The 20000-nt window shown below is 38.3% G+C and overlaps 1 protein-coding gene across 2 annotated transcripts in view; it reads right to left on the bottom strand.

The window, feature by feature from the left end:
- Nucleotides 1-163: 163 nt before the first annotated feature.
- Nucleotides 164-20000, bottom strand: part of Dpp10 (Dipeptidyl peptidase 10) — a 536755-nt gene continuing 516918 nt past the window's right edge. The window contains exons 7-16 of one of the 2 annotated variants that reach the window (XM_076172201.1): nt 17860-18023; nt 16714-16838; nt 9107-9230; nt 6484-6710; nt 5706-5943; nt 4682-4866; nt 3756-3897; nt 3427-3640; nt 2038-2255; nt 164-854 (exon numbers count right to left, since the gene is read on the bottom strand). In XM_076172201.1, coding sequence (XP_076028316.1) covers nt 696-854; nt 2038-2255; nt 3427-3640; nt 3756-3897; nt 4682-4866; nt 5706-5943; nt 6484-6710; nt 9107-9230; nt 16714-16838; nt 17860-18023 — 1796 coding nt within the window. In that variant the 3' untranslated portion in view covers nt 164-695. The remainder of the gene's footprint in view (nt 855-2037; nt 2256-3426; nt 3641-3755; nt 3898-4681; nt 4867-5705; nt 5944-6483; nt 6711-9106; nt 9231-16713; nt 16839-17859; nt 18024-20000) is intronic. The other variant, XM_076172202.1, reaches the window with a different exon arrangement.

Raw genomic sequence — 20000 nt, 5'->3', positions numbered from 1 at the left:
ATATTACACATAAGATTTATCATATATCCAATATTTCATAATTTCAATTTCAGACATGCAATGACACAGACACGAACACACGTACATATAGAGGTACATGAAAATATGCAAGGCACATATATAAAACTAAATACATATATATGTATATGTGAGTGATTGAGTGTGTGTGTGTGTGTGTGTGTGTGTGTGTGTGTGTGTGTGTGTGTGTGTGTGTGTGTGTGTGTGTGTGTGTGTGTGTTTGTGTGTGTGTATGTGTGTGTATGTGCCTGTGTGCGTTAATATGCTTGTTATATTCTTATTTGAATGCATACATAGTTATATTTCCGTTTTTCAAAAGAACTGAAATATATAATGGAGACCATTTCATTTGGTTTGAATTTGTGTTATATATCAAAAAATAATTGTATTTCAATGAATACAAGAAGCAGATATTTCTACTATAAAATCATAACAATGAACTTGAAATTGGCCTTACATATTTTCAAAATAAAACCATATTTTACGGTTTCCATATTTCTGTTCGTCCGGTTGAATGAGAATTATCAGAAAAGTAAAAATAATCTCGCGATATCTGATCTCTCCATCACTTTGCTAAGATATCCCTCCTCTTCTTGATAAATTGCTTAATTCTTTATTCTTTATACCGAGCCATGTTGACAGTTATTTCGTCTTATAATCTTCATCCTGTAGTTGCCTTACAAATAACCAATCTCGTCTATGTCCTTTTTCTTCTTCTTGATATGGTCGTACAGTTCTTCTATGGTCGGCCGGAAACAATCAGCTAAGAAGTTGTTCATAGTAGTATATAGATGCTTTCTCACTCCTTGTAATCCATGATTTTCGTCAGAATAACTCTGTGGGGGAGAGAAGTGAGGTAGAAGTGAGGAGCTTACGGCTGGAGACGCTTAGCAGTGGCCCGAAACCGTCACATTTGTTCTATGTAATTTGAGAATTCGGGCAGGTAAGAATCATGACCCGAATCGGAGAAAAGGGCGAGACTCGAACACACAATTAAGCGAATACGAGATCCGCGTGTTTCCAAACACGCCAATAGCACACATAAAATAAGGAAGAAACAACCTTAAATGTCGTTTTGATATAAACAAGTATGAGTATCAACTTCTTTTTCTGTTCTATCACGAGCTTTTTCCACCCTTATAAGGGATATAGCCAAGCCAAAGGCACGAAACCTACTCCCACCCATTCCACTCCCCTCCACCACCCCTCCCTCCCTCTCATCTTAGCTCCTCATGGATGACGGGTCATCCCTGTATCTCGCCCACTGCCCTGGGTCAGAAGCAATGTAACAAGTCACAGTACATCCACAGCAAGGCCGCTTCACTTAATCGGCTTCCTCCTCCTCTCCGTCCCCTCATGCAGAAAAAGAGGAGACAGGGAGAAATCCCTTCGGGCTGCGTCAAAATATCATTCAAACATACGCACCCCCTACCCCACCATCCCCCCTCCTTGCATAAAAGTATCATCTATACCAAGGGTGGGGAACCTTTTTGTACATGAAGGCCACCTTACAATTCATTGTCCCACATAGATGCCGCACTGAACAATTTTTTTTTCAATTATCTTATCCCTTTTTATAATAAATAATATACTTTTTAAATAATAGATAATATAATTTTTTAAATAATATGTATATCAAAGGCCGCAGAAGGCCGCACTTGATGGCCCGGAAGGCCGCATGCGGCCTTAAGACCGCAGGTTCCCCACCTCTGATCTATACACAAAAACCTCCCCACTTCATCCCTATCTCCTGCCTTCTCCCTTCCTTGTTCGACACACATTCCCCTCTTCCTCAACGCCCCATTCATCCCACCTATCCATCTCATCCTCGGTCGGCCCCTCAAGTTCACTCCCCATGCCTCTACATATATATTCATATAATCAATCAATCAATAAATCAGTTAAGCCATTATATATATATATATATATATATATATATATATATAGTGTGTCCATGTAAGTGTGCGTTTGTGTGTGTTTGTTACACACTTATAAACAAAAACATACGCTTAAACCTACCATTTGACGGAAGAGCACGCCTTCATCGGCGAGAGCCCGTGCCAACATCATTGAATGGTGGTAATGGACGTTGTCATCTGCAGTACCGTGGATAAGAAGGAACCACTTATCCTTCAAGTTCCCCGCCAGCTTTGTCACATCTGCAGCCTCGTAGCCCTTGTAATTACTACCAGGAAGAATTTGCGGAGACCCCATGTAGCGTTCCGTGTATACTGAGTCTGTGGATGAAGACAGAACATAAAGGTTCTGGGTTAAAGTTAGTAAGACAAGAGAAATCAAAGTAATTATTATGATGATTTATAAACTGAGGTAAGAACATTGACAAAGAGGTGGGAGTTGAAATAGTATGAATGCCAAGCAATTACGGATAAACTGAATTAGAAAGTTGAACCGGTAGACTTGGAAGTAACAAGGATGGCTTAGGAGACAGGGAATTCGGACAGCGTTTCCCATCCTGGGGTGCTGAAATCAATTATAGGGGGTGCTGGGAAGTGATGCAGACAAAAATCACATTGATATATGTATCATTAATTACCCAATTGTGCATTTTTTACTTTTTCCCGTGCCATTTCATTTTTCTAGGATGTTCTTATTTCTTCTACAAACAATATTTTCAATTTGTTTCAGTTCTAAGGAATCAAGAAAATAAGTCATCAAGCAGTACACTTCACTTTCTTTTATCCTTGTAATAACAAGATAGGGGTGCTGGACTGCTTAGACATGACAACAGGGGGTGCTATGGTCGGAAAAGGTTGGGAAATGCTGAATTAGGAAGACGGAGAGCTTGCATGAAAGACTGTTTGTCAAAAATATTGAAGTTATTTGGAACAGGTGGCTTAACATATGGAGAAAAGGAGAGGAAATGGTATAGTAGAATAAATGTAGGTTTGGAAAGAGAAAATTGAAAAAAATATTTTAAATATTTGACAAAAAAACACTTGAGATGGAAACTGTAAAGAACAATCTGAGAGATGAAAAATGTATGGGGAAATGAAATGATGTACATATGTTGTTTATAATTTTGTAAAAAAAAATAATATATTAGACAATGAAGTAGAGTGAAGTGTTCTTCTGACTTATGAAATGAGAGAAAGGTTGTTTGAGAACGGTAAAACATAAGAACGGGGATGGAAAGGCACGAAAGATCTCAGATTGGGGATACAACTGGAAAAGGGATTTGTGATGTCTCCGTGTATGGCCAACATACAAAGAAACGAATGAGATGAAACAAATAAGGTAGGACGAATACCTGGGAAATGTGATGAAGAGTGAATTTGAGTCAATTATCTCTTCGCAAATATATACATGAAACAAGGAAACAAGGAAACAGAATGAAAACAGAACCACTTTTTTGGACGAAAAGGAACTTATTCAGTTATCAACACTGACCATAATGCTCCCAGCGCGTGACAGGGGCCACAGCGATTCCACAATGGAAGACCTTCTCTGCGTCTTTTGCCAAAGACATCGTAGTGACGTATCCTCCATAACTCCATCCCCAGATAGCAATCCGACGAGCATCGATGAAGTGAAGATTGTCTCGCAAATATCGGGCCACCGCTAATTGGTCGTCTACCTCCTTTCCTCCGAGGTTGTGGTAGATCTAAGAAAAGTGTGAACAAAGGTAATTAATTACTCATAGAGATATAATGCTTTAAATTAAATTATGTAAGTCTGATAAGGTTTTCATAATAAAGGAACAATTTAACTATACGAACCTCATGCTTAATTTTGTCTCCTTGATACCCAGAACCGCGTCCATCGATTACAGCATAGATAATGTCCTTGTGAGAAGCAAGATACGTTCCCCAGTTGATAGTTAATTTGTTGGTCACAGCTTGTGTTCCAGGAGCGGCATACCTGGAACAAGAGGACCAAATGTTGTAATTTATTGCAAAGAATAAAGACAAAATTCAATTCGCACAAGGCGGAGAATGTTGCGGATGAGTATGTAGCAAGGTCATGCCTTGAAGAATTCGTATTAGGTAGAATTCATGTACCATAAGTAATTTTCCTTATTAATATTGTCACCCCGTTGGAGCTTGCATTATGGAAATATAACACTATTAATGCTATTATGTCCCACATATCTATACGTAAATATCTATAAATGTTAGTAGTAGTATTCTGGAAAGTTAGAATTGTAATTTATAAACCAAATTATTCGCGGTGCTCCTAAATGTTTATTTTGTCCTTCTTGCATAAAGACTTATGTTCCACCTGGCCGAGCAGGTTAGAGCGTCGCTATTTGCGGGGGTGGTCGAGGTGACGGCAGATCGCACCTTGACGCCAGCGAGTTGGACCAAGGTCATGGTTCTTTAAATTCCACGATACAAAGTCCTCTATAATAGGCACCGTCCTAGCCTCATGATAGGGGGAATATGCGACATTAAACGTATATATATTTTTTTCATTTAGACTTTCATTATCTTACATAAAAAACAATAGTGTAGATGCAATACAATGGAAATGGAACTATTTCTTTTAAGCTCTTAGCCCCCCCCCCCAAATAAAAAATGAAAATAAAAATAAAGGGAAAATGTAAACCTAGACCATTCCTGACTACTTCCTAATTCTCTAGATAAGACATTACCAAACCCAGACGTACTAAATGAAGGAAAAGAAGAACCGCGTGTTTACTTACGTCGACACAACCATCGGATATGTTGTAAACTCATCTTGCCGAAGACCTGGTGGCAAGAGAAGCTGCACGTGGGCGATGTAGGGACTCTCGCCCTCCAGTTCGACCAAGAAGGTCTGAACTTGAGGCATTGCCATCTCCGCCACTCGGCTCCTCAAGAGGTCGTAGTCGTTCAAGGAATAGATCATCTGAGGGTGACAAGAAGAGACGAGGTACTCAGGGTGAGTTGGGTTGTTACTAACTTTCAATATATTTGGTGACTGAACGACGAAAGGATTCATGTCAGTGTTTACACATATACATATTCAAGCGCATGGGCTAACTTTCAAAATATTTGGTGACTAAAGGACGAAAGCATTCATGTCAGTGCTTACACATGTACATACTCAAGCGCATGGGCTAACTTTCAATATATTTGGTGACTGAACGACGAAAGGATTCATGTCAGTGTTTACACATATACATATTCAAGCGCATGGGCACGCACACACACACACACACACACACACACACAGGACACGGAAAGACACTCAAAAAGGATTGTTATAGAGGAGATCTGAAGAAAAACAGTTTTCCACACAGAGTGGTGGACACTTGGAACAAACTGGACGAAACGATAATATGTGCATAGACTATACACGAGATACAAAGGCGGGACGCTACGAGCGTAGCTCCCCTTCCCGTAAGATACAAGTAGATAAATACACATACACACACACACACACACACACACACACACACACATATATACACACACGCACACATACACACACACACACACACACATGCCCACATACACACACACACATACAAATAAACACACGCACACACACACGCACACACAGGCTACCAATAAAATGGCATCTGCTACCAAAAGTAAATACCTCAGTCTAACAAGACCCATAGAATATAATTACACACAAATAAACACACACTTTTCCCAACTAAAAGCCACATTGAATAACACAAATGAGCAACACACACATCCATGTACATACAACCACCTCCCATCTTCTTCTAGACTTACTTGATTATTCCAGGTTGAGAAGAGATAAGTCCGAGGAACGTCTGGACCCAGACATTCCAGCACGTAGTAAGCAAAGTCTGGAGAGAGATGTGCCTTGTTGTACAGACACGTGTCTGTGGTGTTATCACCTTCTAGGCATGACAGACACTCTGGTAGACGAAGCATTGGTGTCGGAATGTCAGGGACGCGATATAAGTGACGTTCGCTTGGCTTGTCTTCTCCCGTGCCCATGTAATAACTAATGGAGAAGGATAAGGCAAATTATTTAGGTGTTATAAGATATTACAGTCAGACGTAATCGTCAAGGTAATTACAACAGTGAGAGAATCATGATTAAAAAATATGCTTCCTTTGGTTTTGTATTGTCATTTTAATTCTTTATTATTATTTTTTCATTTACACACACACACACACAAATATATATATATATATATATATATATATATATATATATATATATATATATATATATATATATATACATCACTGAATGGGTCCCAGTGATTAGATATACATTGTTACCAACCACAATACACTTTAATTCTAAACCATCAAAATCGAGAGACTCACGGAGGCCAGCATGCAGAAATTGAAACGTGGTACGGCCAAGGATTCGAACCAGGGCTAGTACGTGACAATTTCTGCATGCTGGCCTCCACGAGTCTCTCGAGGTTGATGGTTTAGAATTAAAGTGTATTGTGGATGATAATATATATATATATATATATATATATATATATATATGTATACATATACACACATATATGTATTTACATACATGTAATTGTTCCTTTGGTCCCAGCCTAAGATCTGCGTTACTTCCATCTTGCCGTGAGTGAAAGGCGTAACCTGTCGCATGCGGATGTTGTACTCGTTGACGTGCTTAAACTCCCCGGCCTCGCCGTCGCGCACCGGGAGGCGGACCAGGAACCTATTGCCGTCCTCCGAGAAGACCGGAGCGTCGTAAATGTCGACCCAGCCGTGGTTCGAGTGCTCCGTGTGGGTCTGGAGGGAATAAAAGTGAGGTCAAGGGTGTTGTTGTTGTTGTGTTTGTTTTTGTTGTTTGTTTGTTTGGTTTTGTTGTTGTTGTCGTTCCCTAGACTGTCTGTCCCAGCAGTCCCGTCTCCCCAAGGAATGCCACAGCCGAAACTGGGTTTTCACACAAATCCTTTATAGATTGTATGTTGTGTTGTTTGCGTGCATGATTGTGTATAATGCAGTCTTCCATTATGTGTTGTATGGTATGGGGTGAAGTGTTACATCCTGGGCAGCTGTTCACAATCTGGTCATCCAGCCTCTTCTGGTAGCTTAGAAGTGCTGTTGTTGTTAGTGTTGTTATTTGTTGTTTCTTCTTCTTCTTGGTGTTGTTGCTCGTTGTTGTTGTTAGTGTTGTTCGTTGTTGTTGTTAGTGTTGTTGTTTGTTGTTTCTTCTTCTTCTTCTTTGTGTTGTTGCTCGTTGTTTTTGTTAGTGTTGTTCGTTGTTGTTGTTAGTGTTGTTGCTCGTTGTTGTTGTTAGTGTTGTTCATTGTTGTTGTTGTTAGTGTTGTTGTTGCTGTTAGTGTTATTGTTTGACGTTATTGTTGTTGTTTGTTGTTTCTTGTTTTTTGTGTTGTTGTTTGTTGTTTCTTGTTGTCAGTGTTGTTGTTGTTAGTGTTGTTGTTGTTGTTGTTGTTAGTGCTATTGTTAATGTTGATATTGTTAGTGTTGTTGTTGTTGTTAATGTTGCTGTTGTTGTTGTTGTGGACTACCTTATCAGCGCTTCTATATTTGTGGGTAATCTCGCGCCGTTGTCTTCTTTCATGGGTCCGTGTCATGTGGCCACTCCAAAACTAGTTTGATAGAGAATAAATATAAATAATCTAGTCTACATTTTTTTTAGATACGCAGTGCAATATGGGAATAGAAATTAGAAAAATCTGAGCCCTTGAAAATTATCTAATTGAACTAAAATGTGATAGTTTTTTTTTTTTTTTTCTTTTTTTAAGGATATGAATACCACTTTGGTAATTAACATTCTGGTCGCTTTGTGAACAAAATCCGGGAATTATAGACTCAGTGTAACATTGTTTAGTATGCAGAATCTATTAGGAAGAGGAAAAACACAAGGAGTCCGAGCGCTTTCGTGTGTGTTTTTCCTCTTCCCAGTGGATTCTGCATATTTGTGATTCACGTGTGCCTTGTAAAATTTGTGCATTGTTTAGTATGTAAAAATTATTTTCTTTATCTTTAATGAAAATAAATGATATGGCGATGGATGGAGGCTTTGTGCATGCCATGATTCGATTCTTCTTTTAGGAGGAGAAAGAAGGTAAGGAGCCTACGCCGGGAGACGCTAAGTATCTGCACCCGAAACTGTCACCTTTTGCCCTATGTGCTTGGACCCTTGGGGCAGGTAACAGTCACTCCTGGGAATCGGAGAGACGTGTGCAGGACTCGAACCTACAACTAAGCGATTGTAAGACCAGCACGCTTCCGATGACGCCACCAGTGCACAAACATAGAAAATAGAACTTATGGTGTGCTATTCAACAAGAACCCACTGTGTTGGATAAGAAATGAAATAGATGATATCCATGTATTTCGATCACGTACTGTGATCCTCTTCAGCGGAATAGGTATTCCACTGAAGAGGATCACAGTCCGTGATCGAAATATATGGATATCATCTATTTCATTTCTTTCTTATCCAACACAGTGGGTTCTTGTTGAATTTTACGAATGTGTTACGACATTACTTTGTAGTTATAGATGCTACTAAAGCGTGAGGTCAACCACATTATAGCGTGAGATCTACCTCCCGTTAGGACTATAGCGTGAGATCTACTATTTCCGTACATTTATTTTAGTGATAAACACATATTTTGTACATATTCTAGGAATGACTTAGATAATTGGATTTCTAATTACATTCATATTAAAGGAAGAAATGTAAAAGTAAATATGTTATCCATATTTCCATATATTTCATCTAGCGATACACACTTTGTACATCTTCTAAGAATGACACGAATAGGTTAGGTTAGGTTAGGTTAGGTCACGTGGACAGGTCACACTTCGTACATCTTCTAAGAATGACAAATATGTTAGGTTAGGTTAGGTCAGGCCACGTGGACAGGTCACGTTTTTTATGTATTTGGGCGGGTCACATTTCGTACATCTTCTAAGAATTACACAAATAGGCTAGGTTAGGTTAGGTCAGGTCACGTGGACAGGTCACGTTTTTTATGTATTTGGGCAGGTCACATGTTTAATGGACAGGTGAGGGGGAGCGTTCTTGAGGAACGAGGGCCACGCGGTAGACCTCAAGCTCCTGGGTAGGTTAGGTTAGGTTAGGTTAGGTCAGGTTAGGGCGGTAGACCTCACACTATAATAGCACCATCTTATGACTATTACCTACTTACCGGTTCACAGAAATAGAGCGTCGGCGAGCACGTGGTTATAATGGAAGTGTTCTGTGCTCTGTTCATCCAGACAACGCTGATGGTGCTCAAGGTCACCCAAGTCACGGCGGTGAAGTAGTGGTCCCTGGAAAGCGAAGAGTTAGTCCAAGATGCTTCGACTAAAGCCTCCTTCTCTACCCTAATCCTCTCACTTCTCTTGTCCTTCCACGCTCGTCTACTTCCCTTCCTCCTACTATACGGATTTTTTTTTTTCTTATTCTCTCTGGATGTCTAATAAGTAAGATCTTATAACAATTAAATTTAATGCTGGTGTTCTTTTAGATAGATTTATCAATGGGCAGAATGAAAGAATACATTTTTTTTTCAAGACCGGTTGACAGCAATTCATCATATACGTATATCATATTATATTTATATATATATATATATATAAATTTATATACTGTATATATATATATATATATATATATATATATATATATAAAATCGACAATAAAAAGAGGTCTTGAGCACAGTCCGGAGACCGAATGACTACCCCTCGTGGTTGCACCTACAGAGATAGGGCTGATCATGGTCTTTCGATTATTTGTTGAGAGGAAATGAATCTCTGACTAAGAATAACAAAGCCCCAACTTTAGATTCTTTACGAAATGATAAGAGAAGAAAGCACGAATCTAATTTTCATTAAAAATGTTCACATATTCTGTTACCCATTCAAGAGAGAAACTTAATTCTTTTTTAATAAAATCGAAATTAACTTGCGTCCAATTTGAAGAATAAATATACTTAAGAAGAATAAAAATGAAACTATTGTGACGCTTATAGGAAAAAAAAAATGAAGGGAAGTGAGAGTGCAAGGCTATACGAGATGGGATGAGGTGTCTGAGGGAGATCTCAAATGTCTTATATAAGTCAATGGAGGCCATTTGTATTTTTAACATATATCTGAGCATTTTCTGTTCACTCTCTTTATAAAAGGTGCAATTAACAATGGGATCCTCCGTGTTTTGAATTAGTGAGGGAGGATTGGTATATAGAATTTGCTTTATTCATAAATACTACACTAGACAGTGTCTTCCTGAGAAGCTATCCCCGGCGTGTTTGTTTACATCGTACATTTACGATACAAACAACTTTACGAGATCGTAAATCTACGACCCAAAGACAAACACTTCCTGCAGCTCCAAAGAAAAGACGCCGAATACTGTAATACTTAGAAACAAAAGCAACCAAAGTGGCTACGGTAATGGGAAAAGGTAACTGAAGTTCTTATGATCTTCTGACATTATGGAACGGGTTTTGTGTACATTAAAGGGTTCTCCCCTGACGAACAAGGGACTTTCTTTAATTGTTTGGGTTTTCAGATGCCAGGAACGCGCAAATAGAGGGCGCACGAGGCAGTTTCCATGCTTAGCACAAAATCTGCTCTACACACAAAAACCAGCCGAAAGGAAAATGCTTTCTATGAAATATCTAATATGTCTACTACTACTGCTACTTCTAAAGAAAAGGGATCTATTTATATATATACTGTATAGATGTGTGTGTGTGTGTGTGTGTGTGTGTGTGTGTGTGTGTGTGTGTACGCGCGTGCTTGCGTGCGTACCTACGTGTGTGTGTGTGTGTGTGTGTGTATGTGTTTCTGTGTGTGTGTATGTGTGCGTACGTGTGCGTGTGCGTGTGTGTGTCTGTGTGTGTGTGCGTACGTGTGCGTGTGCGTGTGTGTGTGTGTGTGTGTGTGTGTGTGTGTGTGTATGTGGTGTATGTGTGTGTGTGTGTGTGTGTGTGTGTGTGTGCGTGTGTGTGTGTGCGTGTGTGTGTGTGTGTGCGTCTGTGTGTGTGTGATTCACCTTGGTCTTGGATCACGTGTTCGACTCGTGATCGACAGCTATTTCCCTACCGGAAGAGAGCTCAGAGCTCATATATGCCCGATCTATGGGTAATACTGTGACCTTACACGCACACATACACCCAGCTCCCCGTCCACGAGAGTTGAAGTAACACCCCGCAGCGCAGCGATACTGAAATTATTTCAGCCCTGGGCGGGATTCGAACCCGGACCGCCGTAGTGGCAGCCGGGAACTCTACCAAGAGCGCCACGAGTTGTGTGTATGTGTGCACACACGTGTGTGTGTGTGTGTGTGTGTGTGTGTGTGTATGTGCGCGTGAATGCGTGTGTGTGTGCGCGCGTGCGTGCGTGCATGCGTTCATGTATGTGTATGTGTATCTACGTGTGTATTATACATATATACTGAATTGTATATGGTCTTTGAGTTTTCAAATCATATTACTAGCATACACGGATGCGATAAGACATCATCTCCTAGATGGAATACAAAAGAGGGCAACTACAGCAGAACATTCTAAACAATGGCGACGAACGTATCGTGCAGGCAGACACAAACTAATGAATTTCTCTAACAAATATGAAACAGTGTGATGAAGGCCACGATTATTGGTTAAAGTTAGTTGTTATGTATTGTTTCGTTCACATTATTGATCAGAGTAAACTTTAAATGTCTTATTCCGGTGAGCGTTGGACCATGTCATTTCATTAATGAATGGTCACGGGATTAATTGTCTTAAGTTATATGTTATGTAGTTTCAGATGCTACCTATACGTTATGAAATAACTTCAGATTTTTTTCAGATGAATGACATTATCCCAGCGCTATCCAAAATAAAGTCTGTATAGTGGTTTGATAAAGTCCAGAAAAAAAAAAAAAAAAAAAAAAAAATATATATATATATATATATATATATATATATATATATATATATATATATATATATATATATATATATATATATATATATGGACCAACTGGAACTTATTTTCTGTCTGAAAGAATTAATGCTAGGTGATCGGTTTATAATAGAAATACCTATTACATGTATATTATTATTAATAATCGTCTTTCATTAATGTAAGTAATTTGATCTAAATTAAGATTTTATTGTAATATTTTCTACAATTATTGTTCTGTATATATTTTTTATCGTTTAAAATAAATAAAATTGTAATTTTGTGTGAAATAGTTATTCAGAATACCAACGAAAGCCTTGATATCGTTTGTTTAAAAAAATCGTTTAGTGTTATGAACCTTAGTATTTTTAGGTACTTTTTAGAGTTCTTAGTAATAGTTTTGTATACAAGCTAACGGTAGCAATATGATCAATTATCAATCAATCACGTTGTAGTATGTGATCTTAATAGACAGAACCTAAATACGCTTTAGTATCAAATACTTTAAAGCAAAGATAGTATAATGATCCTCTCTATAGTTCCCACTTACGAAGCAGATATCATTCTGAACTACAACTATTCTTTGGCAAGCAACGGTATTATATAAATAAACTCTATGTTGATTATGTGAGGAAACTAGATGGGGGAGGGGAGATGTTGATTGATTGAAGAGTTGAAGAAGGAACTGATAATACTGAGATGACGATTTTAGGAAGAATTCTAGATGTGAACAAACTTAGTCTTAGTTACACGCCTCGATATAAGTATTGGATTCAAGAAGACCTACTGTAGATGTTGTCTGTCCAGACGCAGGTTACACATCCTAGTAGTTTACTCTGTTGAGTGTATTTGTATATGTGCACTGTATATGCATATATATATATATATATACAGTATATATATATATATATATATATATATATATATATATATATATATATATGTGTGTGTGTGTGTGTGTGTGTGTTTGTGTTGTGTATGTATGTATATGTATGTGTGTGTGTGTTTGTGTGTGTTTATGTTTGTTAAATTGAGTGAGTATTCGTGCATAAGCAAAGGGATCGAAATGTATGCTGAACCACTGAATGTATGTCTACCATGTGCAATAATTATTCCACTGAGCAGTGTCGACGAAGTTTATAATCTCATCATGATTAGTATTAGTAAATCCTAATAACCTGCGAAAAACCTTTATTTATAAAAAAAATAAAACTCTAGCCTAACTGTGGCCCTAGAGGTATAGTCCCGGGCGTTTCCGCATGTCACAGACGTAGCATCAAAACATGGTGAACAAAGGTTAAGAAGCTGAAGTCAAAAACCCTTTAAATTCGATCTTGTTCGTAACTTTTTACCTATATGTTTAAATTTCTAAGGGAAGCTGATGGATTCTAACACCGTTTTACTCTGTCTTCATTACTAACCAGAACTAACCCCATATTTGTGATAGCAACTCTATTTGTATTTCTCCCGTAAATGTGTATTGTTGAAGGTGCCTGCATCAACATAGCCAATCACCTCTATAAGAGGCACCTAGGCTTTTGTAAGTATATCTTTTTTAACAGGCCGAGACTTGAGGCATGCACTACATTTATATAATTGCATGGTAGTTGTTTGTTTTGGATTGGAGTTTCCCAGCGCTTCTATGTAATTAGATGCCCTAATCACTATATATCAAGCTAGACCCAGTAATGTAAGGTTAGGATTTATATGTCACTGGATTTATTATTTTCATTTTATAAAAAATGAGCTAATAAGACACACATTTACTCGTTCAAACAGTATTATCATATACTTAAAAAGCAAAGGGTTAGTGATATACAATGTTAAATCTGAACTTGAGATTTTTCAGTCTGAAAGGGTGTTAGCATAGGGAAATGTTGAAATTGAGATTAATCACAGTGAAGAAACTTCATAAGTCGAATGAAAACGAGTGATAAAAAGATGAGAAACACGAAGATGATTGAGATAATGAACAAGCACACAGACTAGAACAAGAAAATGCAAAGATAGGAAGTCATACATAGTAGATAATAGAAGGTTTTGTTCGGTTAACCAAAAATTGAAAAATTACAGACGGAATGGATGAAAAAGTATATATACTTAAATGAATAGATAAATAAATTAAAACGGAAAATAACAACAATAATAACAATAACACCAATAGTTGATATAATAATAACATAAATATGTAAGTGAATAGTGGCAAACTTTATATGATTTATTTAGACTAACGTCGAAAATATTCATTTAGTTTAACAATGTAAAAGTAGTTTTGCCACTCAGCCTGATAAAAGTCAGCTGTTCGTCTCAAAATATATAAAGCATACCACAGTGGCAAAAAAGGTAAATTTTCAAAAACAGATAATCAAAGTATACTATAGTAAAAAAAAAAAAAAAAAAAAAAAAAAAAAAAAAAAAAAAAAAAAAAAAAAAAAAAAAAAAAAAAAAAAAAAAAACGAAAACTTGGATAATGTGACTTCAATAAAACAAATTGCAATGAAAGCAAAAGGTATTTTTTCACAATGAAAGGCAAAGATAAGCCCACAAGGAGATGAAGTACAGTACTAGACGCCATTTTGACTGCCACAGACTCCTCTCAAGTTTCAAGAACTTAAACATTTTTTCTATGTAATTACTCTTCTTTGCTATTCATTTTCCTTCCATCGTAATAGATAGATAAATAAAACAACAAAAATAAAAGAGAACGTAAAATTCTTAGACCAGAGTAAGAGAACAACAGCAAAAAAAAAAATAATAACATCATATGTAAGTAGGAAGACAAAACTCGAGTATGAAGCGAAGACAAAGGAAGTAAAAATCAAGAGTTTTAGTTTAAGAATAGACAATGTCTATAATAACGAGCACGGCAGAGAGAGCAAGGGCTTAGTGTCACCAACACGTCACAAATAGGACAAATCAAGTAGTTATCATGAAGACGAAAAGTATCCATTGTATAAGTTAGACAAGTTAGACAAAAAAAAAAAAAAATCTAATGTTGTGTCTGTGTTTTCTTGGTGCGACAGCAAACTGCGAAAAGTGCAGAGCTACTCAAGCCTTGAAGGGGATGGGGGGAGTGGGTGGTTGGGAGGGGAAGTTGTCGATCACGTGACTACGGGAGTGTGCCCCAAATCGTTGTTGACGTCTCACGCTGGGTCAAGAGAGAAGGAGGTCACCACGACTGGTTGATCTAAAAAAAGAGATGAAATCTCGTAAATCAGTTCCCAAAAATGCACATGTACCTTTGGCCATACTACATATACATATGTATTGCCAAACATCTAGCCAGGGATCTATCCCAATCTGTTCCATCTAAGTCTTCAATTCTTGATCATTACAAGATTGTAACTCGAGAGTGGCAAGAAACCCAACCTGCACATGGTCAGATAAGGAAAAATTCCCAGGCCTAGCTGTGGTTCAATACCCACGAAAAAGTTGTATGACTGTACTTTGATAGATCTTCTTTAAATGTATACAGGAACCACATATAGATAAAGAAAAATATTCGTACGGAACCGGATTTCAATACGGACACATCAAAACGTGCTTCGTTAGCAGTGACACGAAACTCAGACATCAAACTACAGAGGGACTGGCGGGCTGGTGGAAGGGAGGGTATAGGGGCATTTAGACGGCCAAACGGCTTGACAAACCCGGTTTGTCAAACAAGTGTTTGAAGTGATGTTTGACCGTGTGAATAGGGTATTTGGTCGTCAAACACGTTTGTCGAACGTGTTTGACAACCAAATACCCTATTCACACGGTCAAACATCACTTCAAACACTTGTCTGACAAACCGGGTTTGTCAAACCGTTTGGCCCTCTAAATGGTCCTTTAGTAAACAGTGAGCCCGCGTGTATAGAAAACGAACGAGCGTATCTAGCGTTACCGCAAGTCTTTCATTCTACTTGGAGGTCGTAGCACACGAAGAATAAGCGTGTCTCTCAAAAAGTTTCTACAAGCATTCACGCAAGGTGAAGAACAAGTAGCAGTACATTCAACAAGTGAGTAACAAGTCTGGAAGCAGGAATTGGTTATACGTGATGGGTTGCGGTAGACTGAGTATTTTGTCGGAGATAATGTGAAAAATAGTAGACGTGATGCGTAAAGCAGCTTAAGAGTTCTATTACAACAAGTGAACATCAATAGACACTCATACGGAGAGAAGACATCATTTAAGGTTTACAACAACAAATGCTGCAGGAGGGGAGTGGGGGGGGGAATCCAGAATGTGATCAACGGCTGCAGAAGAAAAAAAATTAATGAAGAACGGTTACATCTATAAGATTCCGAGTAAACGGTTGTTGCTTGGTTGAGGGGGCAGTGGGGATCATGTGATCAGGGAGAGAGAGAGAGAGAGAGAAGTGAACGGGGAACATCAACGGAAGAACAACGTCCTCGTCTGTTGCTTGAATTCGTTTACCACTCCCAAATTTATGAGCTTGAGGCTCACGAAAGCTTCTGGTCATACTTCGTTGAATGAACGGATCTCAAAAAAGAAAGAAAAAAAATTCTCATGAGACTATTTATCTTGGGGGCTTTTGTGATGAATCACGAACGAGAAAAATGTTTCTGTAGAGCAAGTGATCGATGAATGAAGAACCAATCACTCATATACTACTGTACCATGACACTTTTGTTTTTTTCCAAGTACGTTAACTTTCATGGGGGGGAAAACAAATGATAATAATCTGTGCATGGACTTTGTTTTGAAACACAAAACCAACGATGGCAACGTTGGTTGCCGAGTTGGTTGATGGACTACAAAATTGTGTTGGAGTTGGTGCCACCAATCGCAAGTCCACTACTAGACGCCAAGTGTGACAACAAACGAATAGAACGTCGTTAGTCCTCCCACACAAACCACACTGCGGAGGGCACTAACTGGTCTTTGACCCCGTTGGGAGGTTTGAGGTCATTCCGGTTAATCGACCTGAGGTCACTCAGGTCAACTACCCACACGCTCACTCGTGGGTTCTCTTGCCCCGGCTGTAAAAAAACAAACAAACAAACAAAGAGTTAAAAGAATAACATTAGATCAATATATCTTACATTTGGTAATAAACTTACCTACTGGGATTCGAACCCTCGCCTGAGCGGCTTGATTTTTATAAGACGAAGGCCGTACCATCGTGCTACCACGGCCTTCGTCTTATAAAAAGCAAGGCGCTCAAGCGAGGGTTCGAATCCCAGTTGGAGAGTTTATTTCCAAACGTCATAATGACACAAAAATATCTTATATTCTAAATTAACATGAATAAAAGTCAACACGCGGAAAGAAATATTTGATGTTAGATAGATCATTAAAGGCAATTAAATATTATTTTTGGTATATGCATACATCAAGTCCGGGCAAACAAAATATGGAATCTTAAAGAGGGAAAAGCATGTAGCAAGCAAAAACGGGACACAAGGCAAGTATGACATCTAGAATGATATTCATGGGCAGAGGAAATAATATGTTGCAACTCTGAACTCAGTACAAGGTATACACAATACATGTATATATATATATATATATATATATATATATATATATATATATATATATACACCATATATACATATATACACACACATATATATATATGTATATATATATATGTATATATATATATATATATATATATATATATAATATATAAATGTATAATATACATATATGTATATATATATATATATATATATATATAATAATAATAATAATAATAATAATAATAATAATATATAATAATAATAATAATAATAATAAAAATAATAATAATAATAATAATGAAAAAAGTGGTAAAAGTAGAAGACACGGGTCTATTTCCTAGTTTGATTCTGACCAGCTTCGCTCTAAACTTCATCATTTTCCTCTGAAGAAGCTTAAAGCAAAAACCGGTCAGGTATAAATCGGAACTAGACCCTTGTCTCCTAATTTTCTTTTCCAACTTGTCCTAATGTCTTAACAAATATACGAGTATCATGGGGTGACTATATCTCCCTCTCGGTTATCACATTATCTTACCTTTGGATATCTTAATTTTTTGACAACTACGTTTGACGTCTTGTCATTCGAGGAGTACTTTGGAATGGGTACCTCTGTGACCAAGGTATCGTTGAAGGTGGCATAGGCCAACATACTACCGTCAGGAGAAAACCACAAGGCAGAACGACTGTTCAGGATCTCCTCTGAGGGCGAGAAAGAAGAACATAACGTAAGGTTAAGTTTGAGTACGCTTTGCAAGCTATATTCACTGTGAATGATTAGCTAAAGAGGTGAATTGAATTGTATAATGTTTGGAAAATGTGACAATGCAGTCACTTTTATGTATGAATAGATTTTGTGATAAATAGGAGGAAAAGTGAAAAATATTACAATCAGAAAACTAGTTCAAATTTTCTATTGTCAGCCAAAATAAGATAGAATAATAAAAGCAAATCAATTAGCAATAATAAACAATAAGATAAACAAACAAATATACAAATGATAAAAAATACAAGTTCCCAATAAATGGTTGATATACAGAAATTGTAATGTCTAGTTCTTGATTATGCACCTGTTTGAGTATATAAGTAATATAGTATATGTTTCAAAACACGCACACACGCAAACACACAGACATCAACCTTTTTAGACAACTCCGGAACAAAGTCATGAGGGAAATCAAAAGAACCAAGAATATGTACTACCCCAATAAGATCAAACACTTACAGCAGAACAGCAGCCTGTGGTTTAACAGGTTTAGCTTGTGTGGTATGAGGCAGGCATCTGACATCCCCTTCCTATCACAATTTTCACCTGACCGTGCGGCTGAGCAAATTAATGACCACTTTGCATCCATCTGTTAAAACGCTGCTCGGGATTGACCTTTCTCTTTCTCTCCTCCCTGTTCCCCCCCCCCCCCCCAAGTTCATGTTCTTAGGTTACCAATCAACTCGCCAGCATCATATCAAAGCGGTCCTCTACACCCGTAGACTTATCCATCAAACATTATCGTGAATTTGCTCGCGAACTTGCCATCTCGATCTGTTCAATAATCAATGCCTCACTTAAGCAGAGCAAATATCCCATGGATTGGGAGACAGGCTTACTTACTCCCATCCCTAAATTTTCCAATCCCCAATCATTTTTGTGATCTCAGACCCATTACTATCACTCCCATTCCTAGTCTTATTTGTGAGGATTTTGTCTTCGAATGGGCATACCCCAAAATCAGCAAATTCATTGTTCCCCAGCAGTTTAGTAACGTGAAAACATCCTCCACCACTACCTTATTAGCTTCCTTGACTTTATAAAGATATCGAGCAGCGCAAGACTTCACTTGCAGTGGCGTTCATTGACTTCAAGAAGGCCTTCGACTTTGTTGATTACACCACTATCATCACCAAAGCCATCCACCTTGGCCTTCCTACCTCCTTGGTGGCTTGACTTTCTGACTTCCTGACGGACCGTTGTCAAGCTGTCAGATATCAGGGACACGTCTCTGCAGTACAGCACCTATCCTGTGGGGTACCACAGGTAAAAAGAATGGGCCCACTGTGTTTCCTAATACTCATCAACGATGTCCTGAGAGGCACACCGCACAGGTGGAAATATGTTGATGACTGCACGGTGGGGATCCCTGTTTCCAACACTGATCTGAACAACAACCCACCGCAGGACACGCTGGACAAGCTAAACACATGGACAGTGCACAAGAGTCTCCATCAACCACAAGAAAATTGTGGTAATGCGCTTCCACACCTCCAATGACGTTCTCCACCTCCCCTGCAGACAATTGACGGCCATCCCCTACAAGTGGTCCAGTCAACTAAGCTGCTGGGGATAACCATCGACAATAAGTTGACTTGGAAGGAAAATACCGCCAACACCGTCAGGGCAGCCTCATACAAGCTGTATATGCTGCGTCGACTGAGTTCATAAGGAGCACAGGCTGAAGATCTCAAGACTATCTACACTTCCTTCTTTTTACCCAAGTTAATGTACGCGTCACCTTCCTGGGCCTCCTCACTCACAGTCACGCAACAGCGACAGCTGGAGAAAGTGCAGAAAAGAGTCTGTCGCACAATCCTTGGCAAAGAACACACCACCTATCTGCATGCTCTCACCACAGTAGGACTTCCTACCCTTGGCGACCGCTATCTTCAGAGTCTGAGGTCGTTTAC

The sequence above is a fragment of the Oratosquilla oratoria genome, chromosome 32 (genome assembly GCF_046742065.1).
Source record: "Oratosquilla oratoria isolate Oo_2021 chromosome 32, ASM4674206v1, whole genome shotgun sequence".
In the NCBI taxonomy this organism is placed as follows: Eukaryota; Metazoa; Arthropoda; class Malacostraca; order Stomatopoda; family Squillidae; genus Oratosquilla; species Oratosquilla oratoria.
Note: the sequence above shows the minus strand (reverse complement) of the source record. Positions and strands in the feature narration are given on the sequence as shown.